Source organism: Sphaerodactylus townsendi, linkage group LG02, assembly GCF_021028975.2.
Source record: "Sphaerodactylus townsendi isolate TG3544 linkage group LG02, MPM_Stown_v2.3, whole genome shotgun sequence".
NCBI lineage: Eukaryota > Metazoa > Chordata > Lepidosauria > Squamata > Sphaerodactylidae > Sphaerodactylus > Sphaerodactylus townsendi.
In genome coordinates, this window is record NC_059426.1 from 66,172,583 (window position 1) to 66,190,583 (window position 18,001).

General features: G+C 43.2%; 1 protein-coding gene across 3 annotated transcripts in view; it reads left to right on the plus strand.

Moving 5' to 3' along the window:
- The window catches only part of LOC125425853 (sterol 26-hydroxylase, mitochondrial-like), a 37,255-nt gene that overhangs the window by 933 nt on the left and 18,321 nt on the right, over positions 1-18,001 (plus strand). Inside the window, exons 1-8 of one of the 3 annotated variants that reach the window (XM_048483574.1) lie at positions 1,211-1,569; positions 5,141-5,331; positions 7,175-7,374; positions 7,610-7,807; positions 8,743-8,906; positions 10,378-10,544; positions 13,187-13,265; positions 16,737-16,940. In XM_048483574.1, coding sequence (XP_048339531.1) covers positions 1,348-1,569; positions 5,141-5,331; positions 7,175-7,374; positions 7,610-7,807; positions 8,743-8,906; positions 10,378-10,544; positions 13,187-13,265; positions 16,737-16,940 — 1,425 coding nt within the window. In that variant the 5' untranslated portion in view covers positions 1,211-1,347. Of the gene's footprint in view, positions 1-1,210; positions 1,570-5,140; positions 5,332-7,174; positions 7,375-7,609; positions 7,808-8,742; positions 8,907-10,377; positions 10,545-13,186; positions 13,266-16,736; positions 16,941-18,001 lie in introns of those variants that run through there. The other 2 variants (XR_007243462.1, XR_007243463.1) reach the window with 2 other exon arrangements.

Below are 18,001 nucleotides of genomic sequence, written 5' to 3' on the forward strand. Positions count from 1 at the left end.
GGGGAAAGGGGGGATGGAAGATGTATTGTCGAAGGCTTTCACGGCCGGATTCAACCAGTTGTGGCTGTGGTCTGGTGGACCTTGTTCCTAACATTTGGCCTGCATCTGTGGCTGGCATCTTCTGAGATGTATCTCAGAGAAAAGTCTGTTACACACTGTGTCCAGTGAGAAGGGAATGTTTTAGTGGGGTGTAAATTGTCATGTCCCCGGGTAGGGAACCAATCAGTAAGTGTTTGGGTGGAACTTGCTATGCAAAAGTGTGATTGATAGTATAGTATTGCAGGTGGGGTTTTTCAGTCCAGAGAGTGAATGCAAATGTGAATCACTCCCTGACTGAAAACCCCCACCTGCAATACTATCAACTATACTATCAACCACACCTTTGCATAGCAAGTTCCCCACCCGGGGACATGGCAATTTATACCTCACGAAGGCCGTTTCCGCACGGCCCAAAAACGACGGCCTGGGGGCGGTAAAAACGCCGCCCCCAGGCCACCGTTTGCACAGGTCGTTGCAGCAGCGCCGACCTGACTGCGCTCCCCCCCCCCCCAGGGCGGCGTCAGGCTGCCCTAAACAACAACCCTTTAAAGGGTTGTTGTTGGGGGGGAAGCGTCTTCCCGGCAGCGCGGTGCGAACCGCGCCGCCGGGAAGACACTGTCTCCCTTCTCCGCCCCACTCACGATGTCTCCGTTAGGTAAGCCTGCTGGCCGTGGAAGCCCTGCCCACACTGTCCTCCGACCTCCAGGGGTCGGAGGGGCAGCGATGGCGGACCTCCACGACCAGCAGGCAACCCACGGCGACATCGCGAGTGGGCGGAGGGAAGAAGCGTCCGATCGCGGAGCCGCCTCTCCTGCGGGGGCCTCTGCTTGGCCTGCTCGCACGCTTGCGTGCGAACGGGCTTGCGCCCCCACGCCGGCAGAACTCTTGGGGGCGCATGGCGGCCGTGCGGAAACGGCCTAAAAAATTCCCTTCTCACTGGACACTGTGTAACAGACTTCTCTTTGTGATACACCTCTGAAGATGCCAGCCACAGATGCAGGCGAAACGTTAGGAACAAGATCCACCAGACCACGGCCACACAGCCCGGAAAACCCACCACAACCAGAAGGATGGAAGCTTTCCCTTTTCTTTTTCATTCCCATGCTGGTAAAAGCCACAGCTGGGATCTGATCCAGCGAGGCCTGTCTTATGCTCCCAGTTAAAGAACCAAGAGCCTTGAGAGGATAACTATAATCCAGCAAGGAAGGTGTTAATTTTCTCAACCAGCCATTAGGAGGAGCTCCAAGGTTAGTCATTTGGCAGTCCTTGGAGGGCTGGGAGAGAAGAATTGTTTGCCTCGTCTTTGTGATGAGTTTTGTGAGCCTCGGGATCCTTCGATTGACCAGATGGAGATCGCTACAACCCAAATGTGCTGGGATCTGTTTCCAGCAGAGGAAAGCCACTGCTGGCTCTACAGCGGCTGGCGCGCCAAGTCTCAAGGATTTCCAAGAACTCCCTGGTTTCGGGTTTGGGGGCTTCGTTTACTGGTCCCTGCTCCGGGGTTATATCCTTCATTCCCACGAGTTACAGGTATTCTGGATTTGAGAAAAGGGGGGAGTGGGGACGAGAAGCCTGCTTGAGAAATAGCTCATGAGCTCCTGGAGGTCAGATCCCCGCAAGCAGTGCTGGCAGAACCCCAAATGGAGAACCACCTAATTCTTTTTACAGGAGGAAAGGCTTTCCGCTCTAAGATTAACCCTGACGCAACGCCCCCCCCCCCATCCTGTTGTAAAGTGAATCAGCCCGTTAAGCTTAACGCTTGCTTGTGACATTGGGCAGGCAGAGAAAAAGTTGTAGAGGTGTTCAGCCTGCATTCCTCACTGATCTTAAAGGTTACCCCAGGGTATGTTTATGGGAAAGCGTGGGATTTGTGTTTCTGTACCTTCCGTAACTATTTGCTGTGAAGTTAAGGTTGGCTGTGAGTTTCATTTTGAATTGGGAGCAGCACACAAGTTTCGAAGTGTCTACAGATTCAAACACCTACAGTCATCCTGAAAGGAGGTGCCTGTGAGTTATGGCTGTAGAGCCGAATGTGGATCAGTACAGATTCAGAGACAAACATGGTTCTGTTTAGAAAAGGGTAGGTGGGATGTTATAATAAACGGGATTGTTAACCTAAGCGTCAGCAGGGTTAAATGGCATGTTTTTAGGTATGCAAAGAGGAGTTCTTACTGTCGCTCTGAATTTTGATGTAGTTTGGCTCTTTAATCATAAAAGTTTGCTGCAGCTGTAAATGGATTTACTTTACACGTGGGTTCCAAAATGTTACAGCAAAATTAGAAGTAGATCTCGTTTTAGAAATTGCTACCTGAAGCTGTACATCCACCTTGAGGCTCTCCTCAGCCATCTGTGGCTGAAGAATTGCAACATGCTCAGGTGTTAGTATTTCAGCAGCAGCAGTGTCACTTATTCTAGAAACCTTGTTCTCTCTATCCTGGCTAAGTCACACAACTTTCAAGTTTCACTCAAAAGTAGCAATCTGATGCACTGGGAGGACAGCCTGGTTCAAGGTCCATTAAGACAGGATTTCTTTAAACTTGGGGAGACCTCCCTCCTGGTTTGCAAAAATATATATATTTAAAGTTTTTATGATTTAAACTCCTCCCCCCCCCCCCAACAATAATGTTATTGATACTTGTGCGGATTACTTTCCTGTGCAGCCCAGGCGGCAGCTCACGGGAGTTCTGCCTCTGACGTGGCTCAGGGGGATCCTGCTGGCTTAAAAGGGCCCTGTCAAGTGCCACAAAAAATAAAAAAGTCCAGAAATTCCCAGACTGCAGAAAAGCCACGTGAAAAGCAATCGATAACAAAGTCAATTATGCTGAAGAAGACATCCACCCTGAATAAATCTTCAGCATTCTTCTGAGTTGGGTACCCAGTCCCCCTGTGAGTAGCAAAACTATCTGGCACACCAATTTGATTGGCACATGCTGTGCTTCTTCAAGTATCTCAATCCATTTCTCTCTCAGTTTCAGGATATCTTCCTGAAGTTGATCAGTGTTGCCTCTTTCTATTTCTAATGTGGCATCACAAGATTCTATTACTTAACTGACCTCATGGATCATTGTGAGAACTTAAATCCAAATGACTGACATTAGTACACATTCATAAGGATCCAAGTATTTTTGATGCCCCATAGATCAGACTTATTCTCTGCTGACAAAGTAGTAACGTCACTTGGCTCTGCCACACCATTTCTATCACTATCCAAATGATGAACCATTGGTCTTACACAATACATGCTCACTGCCCACCCATGTTATGCAATGAGACAGGAAGGTGTTCTTTCAGTATCTCCCGCTGCTTGGGGTTTCAACTTGAAGACACTGAACATTTCCTGTATGATTCCATAGAATGTTATAGCTTCACTGCAGGCTTCAGTACAACTGGTGATATAAGCAGCACATGTGGGTAATGTGAAATATCTAAACAACCACTATTGCACTATTCAAACTGGCCAAAATCCAAAACAATTAAGTAAACAATATGGGTTATTTTAATGTAGAAAAGTGCAGTGTCAACATAGGAGAACACCACACAGAACAAAACAAAGCAAGCACTTAAGAGAGAATCCTCTATTCCTATCAACAATACCTAGCATTACTTTATTCCTATATAGTTGTATATTGACTATGAAGTTCCAAACATCAAGGTAGAGGATAAATAATGCAGGCTCACAGTCCAAATTTATAGCTTTCTCACAACAGTCTCTTTTCTTGGCAGTCAATGCCTATGTGATGACTTCCAACTGAGCATGCTTTGCTCAGTAATCTGAAGAGGTGAGCCAGAGTGGAGGTTACACAGGTTAACTCCTTGATATTTACTTTCCTAAATTGAACTTGGCCCCCAAATATATTGTTGGCTGATGAAGATTCTGTGAAACATCTATATAAGATGCGGAACACGTCCTGTTGATTCAGTTGCCAATTGGATGGGAATCTTGAACTGGAGAGATTCCAAGTCATTAATCTTATCGCAGGACAGTTGGAAGCCATCACATTCTGATTATTTCTCTTTCCAGCGTTTATCATGAGTAATTTCAAAGATTTTAGATGAATAGGAGGGGGTCAAATATTACATCACCAGTTTATTGAAATTTCTCCTCCATGTTCACTCAGTTTAAATTTACAGTGTCATTTTTTTACTTTCCCTGTTTGCAAATATAAGCTGGATCTTGAGCTGCGCTCATTTGTAAAAGGATATGCTCTAAAAATGAAACTGAGTGAAATGGTTGCTCCAGCATAATCTTTTCAAACTGAAGCTGCATTCAAATGGTGAACTTAACTGTGGTAAAGTTGAAATGCATACACATGTGTCTTTTTCATTGAAGTTTAGAATCTTGGTTACAAGGTAGAGGAGTGAACTCATTCAGGTTTACACAGGCATTCATAAGAACTGAAGTTCATAGGCACATGACAAAAGCCCTGTGCTCAAGGCAAAAGCCGGTTACCAATAACCATCCAAAAGCTTCTTCAGTGTTCAGAGATTTATTGTTTTCTTTCAATTCTGCGCAGAAGAGGGAACTCTCCTTTGTCAAGCAGGACAGAGAGGAGGTTTGAAGCACTGCTGTTTGCGTAACTTACTTTATACCCTCCTACAAACATCCCTCCTTGACTGCCCATTGGCTGGGTCAAACTGCCCATCACATTACCAATTCTGCTCCCTTCCCTGTACTTACTTGTCTCTTTACCCATTGGCTGGGCTGCTCCTAAAATCTGCCCCCTTCCCAAAGCCCACCTTGCTTTCCACAATTGGGCATATATTCTTTATGTCATCTTGCCCCTTTCAGAGATTATGGTTGCTATATCAACCAAGTCTTTATTTCACCCTTATCAAATGTTTTCTGAGCTTCTGCTAACTTCTTATCTCTACTGAGGGGCCCTGTTTCCCCAGATCTTCTGTAAAGCTTAGTGTCAGGCTGCCCCATGAGTTTCGTTTCTGAAGTGCTTGGTGCCCCATGAATTACTCTCATGTATAATTAAATACAATGGCTTAAAACCTTATAAGCTAGCATATCCGTATCAAAGTGAATGGGATTAGTTTCTAATCACATGCAAGGGAGTTTGTCCATCTGACTGCAGTTCTGCCTTGTTCTTTTCAGGTAATATATAAGAAGCTATATGGACCCATATGGAAATCTGCAATAGGCAGAGAGACTTCTGTGTGCATTGCTTCCCCTGAAATCATGGAGAAGATGATGCGACAAGAGGGGAAATACCCTATGAGGTATGACATGGCTGAATGGAAGGAGCACCGGACCTTGAGGGGCCTAGCTTGTGGGCCTCTGACAGAGTGAGTACTGGGGCAGTGGGATTGACTGGCTTTAAAATTAATTGTGTTTGGTTTTCTGTTCCCACTGATAATAGCAGTAGTTCTGTACAGAGATTTGCAGTGGGGATTTCAGTCTTTGGGGTTAAAGTCTTTCAGATTTATACCTTCTGAACATTTCTAAGTTGATTGTCGAATTGGGAACCCCATGTGGTGAAGGGAAGAAAGGAGTGTTTTAAGCGATTCCATCGGATGCAAGAACTTTGATTGTTTTTATTGGTTGCAGTCTTGTGGTGTGTGGGATACTTCCTTACCCTCAAAACTAAAAAAGGTAGTAGTACGCTGTGGTGGGCTGTCTAAAAATGGTTGGGAATGCAGAGTATGGCTCCTAATTAGGTTGGAAGATTGGGAGCATATTCTTCTACTGCTACTTTCCTACTATATTTCAAACTTAATGCAAGGCTCTTTAAAAAGGTATAAAGTGCTAAATTTATTCGGCATCACTTCTCTCTTGTCCCATTAAGATCTCTAACCTATGACACTCCCTTCCATGATCGTTTTAAGACTTTGCAGTTTGGGTTGACTTGGTTTTGAATTGGTTTTGAATTATATTTTATATACATTTTACATCATTTTACATCAAATAACAGAGTTGTATATTTGTTTAAACTGTTCACCTGCTCTGTCTCATTTAGACAGGATAGACTGTTCATTGCATCGAATACACAAAACAGTGTCGAGTCAATAGGGGCATGTATCACGTCACCCAATAATGTATATCTGGTCATACACAAAAGAATGTGTTCACTATTTAAGGTTCTTTCAGGGCAATTCTCAACATGTTTCAAAATCCATGGAATTCAGTGGATTTACAAGGATGATTAGAACTGCACTGTTCAGCAACTTTACAAAGGCTACTAGAAGCTGCCAATGTAATTCAAGACTGATGGCATAAGGGTTCATGTTCCATGCCTCCCTCTTCTAGGATGACTATTTTGGAAGTTATTAAAACTGTATTTGAAACAGACGTTGAGGAGACATGCAGTTATTATTAGCCAAAAAAGGGCATATCACATGTGCCCATTCACTTATTTTTCAAAGGTTATGGCGTGAGCATGAGATCATGTGCAGTCCTTGCATTATGTAACATGAAGAAGCCTCCAGATGCAGCAGTGTTCGTAATCACTAGACATGTTAGCTGGATGATACTATGCCCTTGTCTACCCCCAAAAAATGGATTAATAGCTCCATGGAAAGGTGGTCCACTCAAATGAATAAGGCTTCTTAATCAGGAGCGTTCAAATGTTAAAGATGTTGATTCAGGGTCTGTGGTCCCCCCTCCTCCCCAATTTAGCACTTCTGTCTGAATTATGGCAGCTTTTATACACTGTTCAGGATAAAGATGACAGAAGATTTGTGAATTCACCCACCATTTTCTGGACCATCTTTGTTCTAGAATTCTCCACTTGGGACGTAGTGCCTCTCTATCTAGTTCTGTCCCCAAGGCACTAGGACCCAAGCGGAGCATTCTTGAACAAAGCCAGTACAGAAATGGTGGATGAATTCACAAATTTCCTGTCATCTTTATCCAGTTATAGTTAGGAATGTTTATCTGAGAGGCTTTCTAGCTGTTTCAGGGATGTTGAATCACGGCAGTGCTATGAGCCTAACTGAAAAGGTGTTATTTTTTGGACCTGCAGAACCTTGAAACAGTGATTTAAGTGTATGTGCCAAGGGTGTGTGGGTGGGGAATGAGGACATCACGACTTAGCTCAACCCACCTCTCCCAAATAGCCAGAGAGATGTTTTCTTCTTCAGTCTGGTTTTGCCTAGCATGGCACCCAAGTGAGATGACCTCTCTCCACAGGGAAGGGGAGCGCTGGTATCACTTACGTCAGGTGCTGAACAAGAGGATGCTGAAACCTGCAGAGGCTGTGCTGTATGCAGATGTCATCAATGAGGTGGTCTCCGACCTGATGGTGCATTTGAACAACGAGAGGGAGAAGAGTCCTTCTGGGGTAGTAGTCAAGGATGTTGCCAACCAGCTCTATCGATTTGCCCTGGAAGGTATTTTCAGATAGGAACCGAGATAGGTATGGTAAGTTGGGGGAAAGCAGTGATGTGGTGTTAGCACTGCTCCAAATGACCTGAATAGCTAAAGGCAGCTAGCTAAATGACCACCTGATTCTGCACATATTACAATCCTCACAACAGGAAACCACAAGTCTCCTCCCCTGTCCCCCCTTTTCTATAAAAGATAGTGGCACATCTGTTCCCTTCTCTCATTTTCCCGCCCTGACAGGCATTTCGAGCATTCTGTTTGAGACCCGCCTCGGCTGCCTGCGAAAGCAGATACCTGCAAAAACCCAAGATTTTATAAATTCCATTGGCCGCATGTTTAAGAATTTCGTTTTTGTCAATGCCCTGCCCAAGTGGACCCGGGAGGTGCTGCCTTTCTGGAACCGCTATCTGGAGAGCTGGGATACCATCTTTGCTTTTGGTAAGAGAAGCCCAAAGCCCTCTGAGGGGTTTAGATTATGGGAAGGTCTAGCTCCACGTTCTGCCCCTTTTAAGTCTGCAAGGGTTTCTCCAGATGGCACCATTCTAGAGAATGCAAAGTGTGCTGAATCCTCCTTACCAGCACCATGTGAAAACCTGGGTTTTCCAGAAAGATTTTTCTGTATACTGATGTGTTCTATTTTTTTAATGTGTGCCTTCTCCTTAATATGGAGTTTTTAAACTGAGACTTTTATTACTCTTTATTATGAGAGTGTGAAGATTTTGTTGTGAAGTGTATGGTTTCTGTTCTGAATTGTATGCTTCAGTGGGTATCATGTGAACAATAGCAAAGCAGGCAGGTGTGTAGTGAAATAAATAAGCAAAGATGTTAATCCTTTTATTCTATATGATTACAAAAGACATAGCATACCCTCCAACATCTAGTTTTTCTCTATAGTAGGGACCAAGAGCACTATATTTTCTTCTCTTCTCCCAGTACCTTCCTGCAGGTATGATTCTGTGATAATTCCTGAAAGGGGAGGGGCCTCTTCCTTATGTATGGAAGCCCGTTGATAAGAAGGGCCTCTACACTGCATTTTCATTTAAGAGTTTCCTTGACTTTTATAACATATCATTCATTCGTCCTTCCAACCTCTCTTGCTCTATTTTCGAACTGCTGCATGGTCTCCCTTTTCTTCTGCTGTTCATTCCCCAAGGTTCTCCTGCCATTCTCCAGGATCAGTTCCTTGACTTCCCTGTGTACACGTGCTTTTTGACCTTTTAGCACTAGCACTTCTGCTGGAGGGAATGTAATGAAAATAGGAAATACTAGCCTGTCAGAGTTAGAAAGATTATGGAAATTCTATCCATGTAAACTATACCCACTGGATTTGGCACCTGCATTTAAAGCATCTAGTATGATCCTTTGGTTCCTAGGGCAAAAATTAATTGATAAACGGATGGAAGAAATCACAGCTCAGCTAAAAGATGGAGAAAATCCTAAAGGCGAATATCTAACCTACCTACTGTCTAATGAGAAATTAAGCATTGAGGAAGTATCTGGCAGTGTGGCTGAGTTACTCATAGCTGGCGTGGACACAGTACGTTCCTTCTTTTTTGTTTTGATTTTCTTTTGTAGCACTATGACTAGAAATCGGATTCCAATTGCTTATTCCAGGGACATGCTTTAGCTGCCAATTGGCAGGAATCCATTCACAGTAGCATTGCAAAGGTAAGGATTAGCTAGCTTGCTTGTCAGAAATCCTGACTACAAATGCAGTGTACTTGGCTTCACATCACAGACCTTCAGAGATTCTAGAGCTGACTGCACTGTACAAAGGAACTGCAACTCGGAAGAGCCTCTATATTATTTTGCCATGCAGAAATCCATCGGAGGTTGTTTTTCTGACTCTTGCTTTCCAAAAACCACACATCTTTGTTGAATCTTGAAATTATTTTGAATAATCTTGTTGATTTCCTTGCCTGCACCTTTTCGCATCCTTCCAATAGATCTTCTACAAAGTCCATGTTATTGTAATGAACAGTTGCTGCTAAGTTATAGAGTATTATTTAAATAGTCATTCCTTTGCTGTCATGCCCTCTGTGTCCATCAGAAGCCAGCATTGTATACACATCCTGTAATATGTGGGCAGATTAGCATTCACATATGTTAACCTGTAACTCCTGCATTAAACATCCCCATAGCCCTTCTCCAATAGATAGGAGATTCATACCCTCTAATCTGCTGCATTTCATCAATCTGTTGATCCAGAATTGCCCAGCAGGGAATAATGCTTTATATCCAGTTTCCATAGAATACAGTCTTCCTTCCCAATGACATTCCACTTTCTCCAACCTAATCTTAAAAAGATTATCTGATCATGCTAATTAAAGGAAGAATTTATTTCTGTTGCATCCTGGAGTTTATTAGTTCAGAAACTTCCCTAATTTATATCTGTTTGTTTGTTAAAATGTTTTTTTCAACAAATCAAAGCATCTTACAAAGCACCAGCAACTTACAAAAGGAAAGAAAAGTAAAGAAAAAAACCCAGTATTATCCAACATTATACATGAATGATTGGAATATGTTTCTAATATGTACCAGTCCTCTATGGTTCTTGACCAAAGTGATCTACCTCTTCATCAGCCTCCAAAGAATGCTCTCTGAAATAGGGCACCTTCACATGCCCTGTGAAAAGTGGGAAGGTGCTGTGCATACCTTTTCAGGTGAACTGGTTTAAAGAACTGAAAATGTTCTTCCGAGGCCATTGAAGAGAAATCTGGTTTAAGAAAGGCAAAAAGGAAACTGAAGGAAGGTTTAAGAAAGGCAAAAAGTCACATTCTCTCAGTCTAAGCTATCTTACATGGTTGTTATGCGGATAAAATGGAAGAGAGGGAAACTATGTAAGCTGCTTTGGGTTCCCTCTGGGGAAAAAGGCAGGGTACAAATGAATTAATTAAATACATAAACATACCACCTTTGGGATCAAGGCCTCATCTGTGTGCTTTCCTAGAAAAGGTTACCAATTACTGTGCTTTTTACTCCTACTTGATATTTTTTGCTTCCCATAGACTTCCAACACATTAGCCTGGACTCTCTACCACCTTGCTAAGGACAATGAGATTCAGAATGCCTTATTCCAAGAAGTTATGGGTGTGGTTCCCAAAGGCCAGATCCCTACAACTGAAGATGTGGCCAGGATGCCCCTGCTGAAGGCTGTCATCAAAGAAACTCTGAGGTAGTTTCCTTTTGTCTACCATGAAAGATGTGCCTGAAATACCAAAGAAGTGGTGATGTTATGGAATCTCCATGTGATCAGTGTGTGGGCAGACTGGAAGTGGAGAACAGTGGATGTTAAGGACTTGTTTCAAAAGAATTGGAGAAAAAGGACAGTTGCAGGAGAGCAGAGAGAAGAAGCAGCTGAAGGAAAAGAGTTGAAGAAAGAGAGAAGCAGTCCTAACAGTAAAAAGTGTATCAGCTGATCAGCATCCCAAAAAAGGCAGCAAGAAGGGAATAAGAAGTGGAAAAGATACAACACTAGCTTGAGATAAACAAAGTTTCTGCGCAGCAGAAAAAGAGAGCCTGGATTAAGAGTGGCATGTCACTTAGGTTTAGAACTGAAGAGTCTCTGGGAGAAAGGATGGTTGAAATTAAATAAGCAGGCAGTGCAATCTTTTAGAATTATAAAAGCATTCTGCCACAAAACCTTGGTCAGATCCATGAATATCTGAATAGCTTCACTTCTGCTGCACACAGAGACCAGCTCACGCTTTCCATTAGCTTTTTGAGATCATGATATGGTCAGCTGTTATGGAATAATCCTGTAAACCAGGAAGGCAAGAATCCCAGAAGTTCTATAAGCTTTCTGGAGTCTTCGATGTTAGCACTAGGAATGCAATTGCTCTTTTGCCTTGATTTAGCTGGCATGGGAGTGTAAGAAAATAGCAGCGCCTTGGTTATGTTTTTTCAGAACTGCTTTCTGGGATTCTGATTACCACCAGTAATGGGATGTCAAATAGAAATGCCTATTCAAATGTCATGGGCAGGGGAGCTACATTGGTGAATGGGGGAACTTGGATAGTGATATCCATAAAGATAAACAAGCTGCTAGTTTGTGTCGGGTAGAGTATTTCCATTGCTTGGAAATATTAAGAGACCTGAATGCTGTTCCATGTGAACATCGATAGGTAATCAAGCAAATTCCATTCCCATCCCAATTCTGTGTGTAGGAATAGTTTGATGATACAACCTATTTTGAGTTGGGTAGTTAAACATATTAACTTCTTCAACATGCCCAGATTCTGTGTTGCAGCAAAGGTGCGAACTGTAAGGCGATAAGCTGCTTATTTTAAGAAAGGGGAAACTGATGGTTCAGTGGCTGATTATGCACAAGGTGTTTACTGCATGGTAAAGGCAAACGTCTGCTGTGGCAAGATTTCTTGTACAGACATATTTTCTCTAGCGCTGCTTTCACTTTCCACTCCCTCTATGGCAAGCAAATGATAAAAGGAAAATGTTTCAGCTCCTGAACAATTCCAATGTAGAAATTTCGGAAGCTGTTGCTATATTTTAAGGCATGTTTTACAATGTAACAATGAGTGATTTTTTAATGTATCTGGAAATGTTTGACATTTTCTTGATTATATGCCTAATAAAGGTTCTGGATTGGATTGTCAAGCAAATGCATTTACAGCATGGACAGCATTTAGAGCAGGACAGATTGCCAGTGGGCACAGCCTTGCCATGAACCTTTTTCCTCCACCGGCAGCCAGCCTACCTAGTCTTACCCCCACTCCCTTATGCTGCTTTGCACACTTCCCCCTCACTCTCCTCCCTGTTGCTGACTACTTCCTGTTTCTTGTCCCACCATATCATTTATATTGCCCGTGGCCTCCCCACTCCTCTGGGGAGCAGAGTGGTGTAGTGGTTAAGAGCAGGTGCATTCTAATCTGGAGGAACCAGGTTTGATTCCCCGCTCTGCCACTTGAACTGTGGAGGCTTATCTGGGGAATTCAGATTAGTTTGTGCACTCCAACACATGCCAGCTGGGTGACCTTGGACTACTCACAGTTCTTCTGAGCTCTCTCAGCCCCACCTACCTCCCAGGGTGTTTGTAAGCCCCTTTGAGTCTCCTACAGGAGAGAAGGGGGGGATATAAATCCAAACTCTTCTTCTTCTTCCTGCATATCTTTAGTTTTTTAAAAAAACATTAAATGACCATATCGATAGATCGATAAATCGATAGTAACGCTAAATTTTTTTTAAAAAAATAGACTAGTCGATCAATCAAAACATCTGATTTGCCACTGCATTTAATCAACAAACGAGGATATCTCGAAGTTTTACACACAAACAATCAGTGATTCCAGATCACACTGGAAAAAGGCCATTGGTCTTGATGCTTGGGTTTACAATGGGAGATGGATGATCATTAACCTGGGGAACTTACAAATGGCAGTTCACACTATCTTTTTGCGGCTTTTCAGTTCACATCCTGCCATTACTTCCCCTCACTTCCCGCCATAAAAGACAATCAGTGTTTGGTCAAAGTGTATAGATGCGCAATTCAAGACTTTAATAGTTCACTTTTTAATGTTGATGTATCTATAGATAAATATATTGATCTATTGATAAGATTAAAGATAAAAAATAAAGATTATATTAAAAATTAAAGCATGTGTGATGGAGAACCTGCAAAACCTTCCCCCTCCCCACCCCCATGCAAGCAAAAAGCCAAGTGATGGGTAATCCCTGCCCTGCTGCAAACAGGGTGGTAGCTAATAATGCCGAACGTGCCCTGAAACAAAGACTCCCCTGCCAATTCTCTTTGAAGTCACGGGAGCCGTGTGTAATTGATGGGTGTGTCTGATTTGTTTTTAGGCTGTATCCTGTGGTGCCTATCAATTCCCGAGTGGCAGTGAATGATGTCATCATAGAAGGTTACCATTTCCCCAAAGGGGTAAGCCAGCATAATAATTTAGATTAACTGCACCTAAACAATCTTGTCATGTTACTAAGGTTTAGGAAATCTAAACAGCCAGTTGAACTCTTGGTGAAGCAAATGGAGAGTAATTTTTCTCTGCACCAAAAATTTTAATACATAGAAGAGTCAGGAGCTCGTGTGAGAGTCCATAACTGCTTGCCTAACACTTAAACATTTGCAAAGTTGAGCAATAAATCAAATGGTGTTTTAGTGCTATGTAAATAAGCCTTATAGTACAGCTGGTTTTCTTAGGGAATAACATTACTTTCTAAATGATGGATTCCTCTGAGCAGGATGGACCAAAACTTCGGCTGTATGTTCAAGGTATTCCTGACTTCTGACTACTAGAAACTGAACCAGGAACAATAGAACTATTCAATAGTTTTCTTGTTTCTCTCTGAAGTAGTGTTGGCCACTAATCTGTGCTACTGTTCTGAGAGAGACCATTGGGCTATTTCTAACAATGCCTCTATTGATATGTTTACTGGTAACTTCAGGATTAGTTCTACAGGCTGTTGGAAATCCACCCTCAAGCATATTAAAAAATAGCAGAGCACCAGTAACTTCGCATTCCATTCCACGTGTGTGGAATATATTTTTCGGTGAGATGGATGAGGACCAAGCAATGGTCAAAAGTGGAATGTCCCTTGACAAAGCTGATTTGGGTGGGCTCAAGTAAAGGTGATGCCCAAACTACAAGTTTTTCGAGAAGATGCAGGTCATACACTTTGCCAACAATTGATAAGAAGCTGATAGGCCTGTAGTTAGATGGAATCTGAGCAGGGGAATATCTGCCATGGGGAGTCAAATGTCCCTAGGCGCCCCCATGTGGTTATGTGGTGGGGAGGGCGCAAAAAATTCAGGCTCGTTTGTGGGTTTTTTGTATTTTTTAGTATATTTCAGTTTTTGGCCTTCAGGGGCACAGTTTTTAGGCTAGCAGCACCAAAATTTCAGGGATTTTTCGGGAGACTCCCCTGATGCAAACTAATAGGAGATGGGGGCTACACCTTTGAGGGTCCATAACTTTTAACTCCCTGAACCAAAATTCACCAAACCTGGGTGGTATTATCAGGAGAGTCTCCTAAAGATACCCTGAAATTTTGGTGCTGCTAGCTTAACAATTGCACCCCTGGGGACCCCAGATTCTCCCTTTAAGGTGGATTTAAAAGAAGAATAGAGGGAGAAAGCATGGTGTCGAAGAAGGTGCTGGGAAAGTGATTCCACCATGCATCAGCAGTAATAACAGAGTTAATAGAGTTGAAGTTAGATTGGGGGACATCAAACACTGGATGCCAGAATAATTTGGGGTATCTAGCTTTTGTAGCTTGAATTAATGTGTTCCAGTTTTTATGGTAGCTGTGGCGTTTTTTTGGCAGTTACCATCATCCGAAATTGCTTCCGGCCAAGGAAGTACCCTTTCACGGGTTTCCTGTGTTGGATTATAATTACATTGTTGATATAGATGGTGAAGATGCACTTTCAAGGAATACCAGTCCTGGTCAAACCAGGAATCATGAGAAAAATAGGGAGCGAGATGAGAGGGTCTAGTTTTGAGCTGAATGCAGCTAACTATGGCAGTAGTTAGCTCCTCATAATGGCAGATGGAAATTCTGGGAGTATTTGCCTCAGCAGCAGCCTGGAAGAGACTATCCAAGGCTCTTAGGGATAGATGTCATGGCTCCAGTTTCACAATAGAAAGCATCCCTTTTCCAAATGTTACTAGTAAGTCTGGTCTGTGTTATACATACTATTTTAGTTTTCCAGGTAATGTTGAAGTACTATTCTTAACTATTCGGGAGTGTACTTTATACCTCCTTTTCAAAGAAAAAATGCAGAAACATTCAGTTTCCATTTCTTTCCAGTAAATTAGGATTCAGGGATTAGCAGTAAACATCCTGCAGTTGGAAGTTTAAAGGCTGCAGATTATGCAAATGTGCATACAATTAACCATTTCTCCAATCTAATTCCAATTGCAAAATGTATAATTTGTGGAAGAATTAGTGTGATAGAGAGAAGGGACAGAACTGTGTATTTGCTGTATTTTCTTGCATAAATCTTTCTTGCGTAAGATCTTTTCTACAGGATCAAGTTTCTGAAGGAACCTGCTTTCTGCTTTCAGAAGAAGCAATATTGCACAGTGCTGATTGGCTGTGTACGGCGTGGAACAACTTTCCTCTCCTTTGTTAGAGCATGTTTCAAAGAATAAACACAAGAGAGGGAAAGGCTTTTTTTATTTCTGGCTTTCTGGTTTCCGCATGGCCGTCGAGGCGCCTCCACGCCGGCAAGAATTCTGCTGGCGTGGAGACGGAGGCCGTTCGCATGCAAGCATGCGGGCGGCCTCCGGAGAGGCCGAGTAGACGATTTTGCAGGCTGCCCGCGATGGAACCTCTTCTTCCTCCCACTCACGCCTTTGTCCCGCCGAATTACCGTTGCCTGCTGGCCGTCGAAGCCCCGCTTCACGCTGCCCCCTCTGACCTCCAGGGGTCGGAGGGACAGCGCGGGCGAACTTCACGGCCAGCAACGGCCGTATGACAGCTGTGACAAGGTGAGTGGGACGAGAAAAAAAACAGCCGCATTCCCGCCCGCGTGCTGTCTCGCACCGCGCGGCCGGGAACACGCTGTCGGGGAAAAAACAACCCTTTAAAGGCAGTTACGCCAGGGCGGCCTGACGCCTGCCCTGGGGGAGGGGAGCTATGCCAGTGGTCGGTAAAGCTGCTGCTTAGCTAGCGAAGAAGCGCCGCATGTGCGAAGTAGCTTCCCCTGGGGACGGTGTTTATCCCGTCCCCAGGGCGCCATTAAAGGGCCGTGTGGAAACGGCCTAAGCTATCCTGTAATCAAATATCCACTTAAGTACTTTGAAATTGAGAGGGAAAATCATGTGGTTAGCCTACCTGAAGCATAAGGAGAGAGACAACAATTAGTTTTCACTTTGGGAGCAGGTATATGTATGAGTGCAGGAGCAAAGATGGTGGAAAACACAGTTTGTGTCACAGCAACATTCCTCATACATGCTGTTATGTTGAAGTACAGCAGTGTACAGCCAAAGCCATGCAAAATGTCTAACACTTGATCAGTGAAGACCATACACAGAAACTTTATTTATTTATTTATTTATTATCGTATTTATATACCGCCCCATCCCCTGAGGGCTCTAGGCGGTGAACAACAAAATGATGTTACATAAACTTGATTGTTTCTGAACACTGAGTAGACTCTGCTATCCTGTTTTTCCCAGTTTTTATTTCTGCACAGTCCTAAGGGCTAGAAACTTGTTCTTGCAGTTAAATAAAACAAAACACAGAAATTCACAGACTTGTAAAGATGTCATCAAATTTGCGCTGGTGTGTAAAACCCCAGCTGTGCAGATTTGTAGACTCAACCAATTTTGTTGGAGTAACCTCATTAATGATTTGCCTTGCTCTGTATTCTCATTGGTTCTGTTTCTAGACATTGTTCTCTTTCTGCTATTTTGCCCTTTCTCGTGATGAGACCAACTTCCTGGATCCCAACAAATTTGTGCCACGGCGCTGGCTGCGAGAACAGCGTACTTTGGCCCATCACCCCTTCAGTTCCCTCCCTTTTGGTTATGGAGTCAGGGGCTGTGTGGGACGTCGCATTGCTGAATTAGAGATGCATTTGGCTCTTGCCAGGGTGAGTAACTGGTTGGGAGATGGATGCTGCTGCCAAAAACTACCTATTCCAAGTTGCAAACCAAGCTCCTAGTCATTTGGGATTTTTTCCAGTACAAAGAGCCAGCAGTGCTCCTTGTGTTTTTACAGCAGTAGCAATGAAAGCTATACAGAAAATTGTTACCCTTGAGAAACAGCCTCAGTGTACTTCCGTGTGAATGTTTTGTTCCACCTTGGCTCAGAAAGTGGAGCAGTGGTATACTTTGGAGGGTTTTGGAATATTTTTGCAACATTGTCCTCCACTGTCCACTTTCCAGGGTTTTCCTTGCTTTGCTGTGATGTTTTCCAAAAATGCTTTGGTGCCATTCTTTTCTGAAAGATTCCTGTTCAAAAAGGTTTGCTTACTGTGGAAGGTGTGCAGTTTTGACCTGCCTGCCCACTTCAGTGCCACTTTGCAGCCGTCATCTCTTCATGGTCATTATTTTCCACTCTTGCATCACCAGAGAGCATTTTGCTTTAAAAAAAAAAAAGTTGTTGCTCTAGTGATACAGCAACTATTTGATTTTTTTAAAGAGATTAAGAGGCCCTCTGGTGGTACAGAGGGAATGGTGGCATAATGGGATGACTGAAGGAAGTATGCGGAATCCTTACAATGGAGAATGTCACTGTGTGGGAGTTATTATTTCTTGTTTGAGGCATTATTTCCTTCCTCTCCTTATCCCTGTTTCTCTGTGTAGTAAAAATATTTCAGTTCCTTAGCTGCCTTCTTGGGTTGCCAACAATGAGTCAACAATGATCTTTGTGCTTCGAAGGGAGCTGCAGAGCTTACTGAAACCAGGCAATTACCTCTGGGACCTGTTGAGTTATGAGGACAATTTATGTCCTCTGTATCCTACTTGTGTCAGGGTTCTGCTTCTCTTCCCTCCTTCAATTCTTCAAAATCTTGCTTAAAATATGTGTCCTCCCCTCCCCACCTGGATAAAGTATTGTTCTGTGTCCATTCAGTGTAGTATGAAATGTGTTCCTTATCTTTTCTTGTTGCGCTAGAAATTTACTCAAGGCTCATGCTAGCCTTTCATGTTG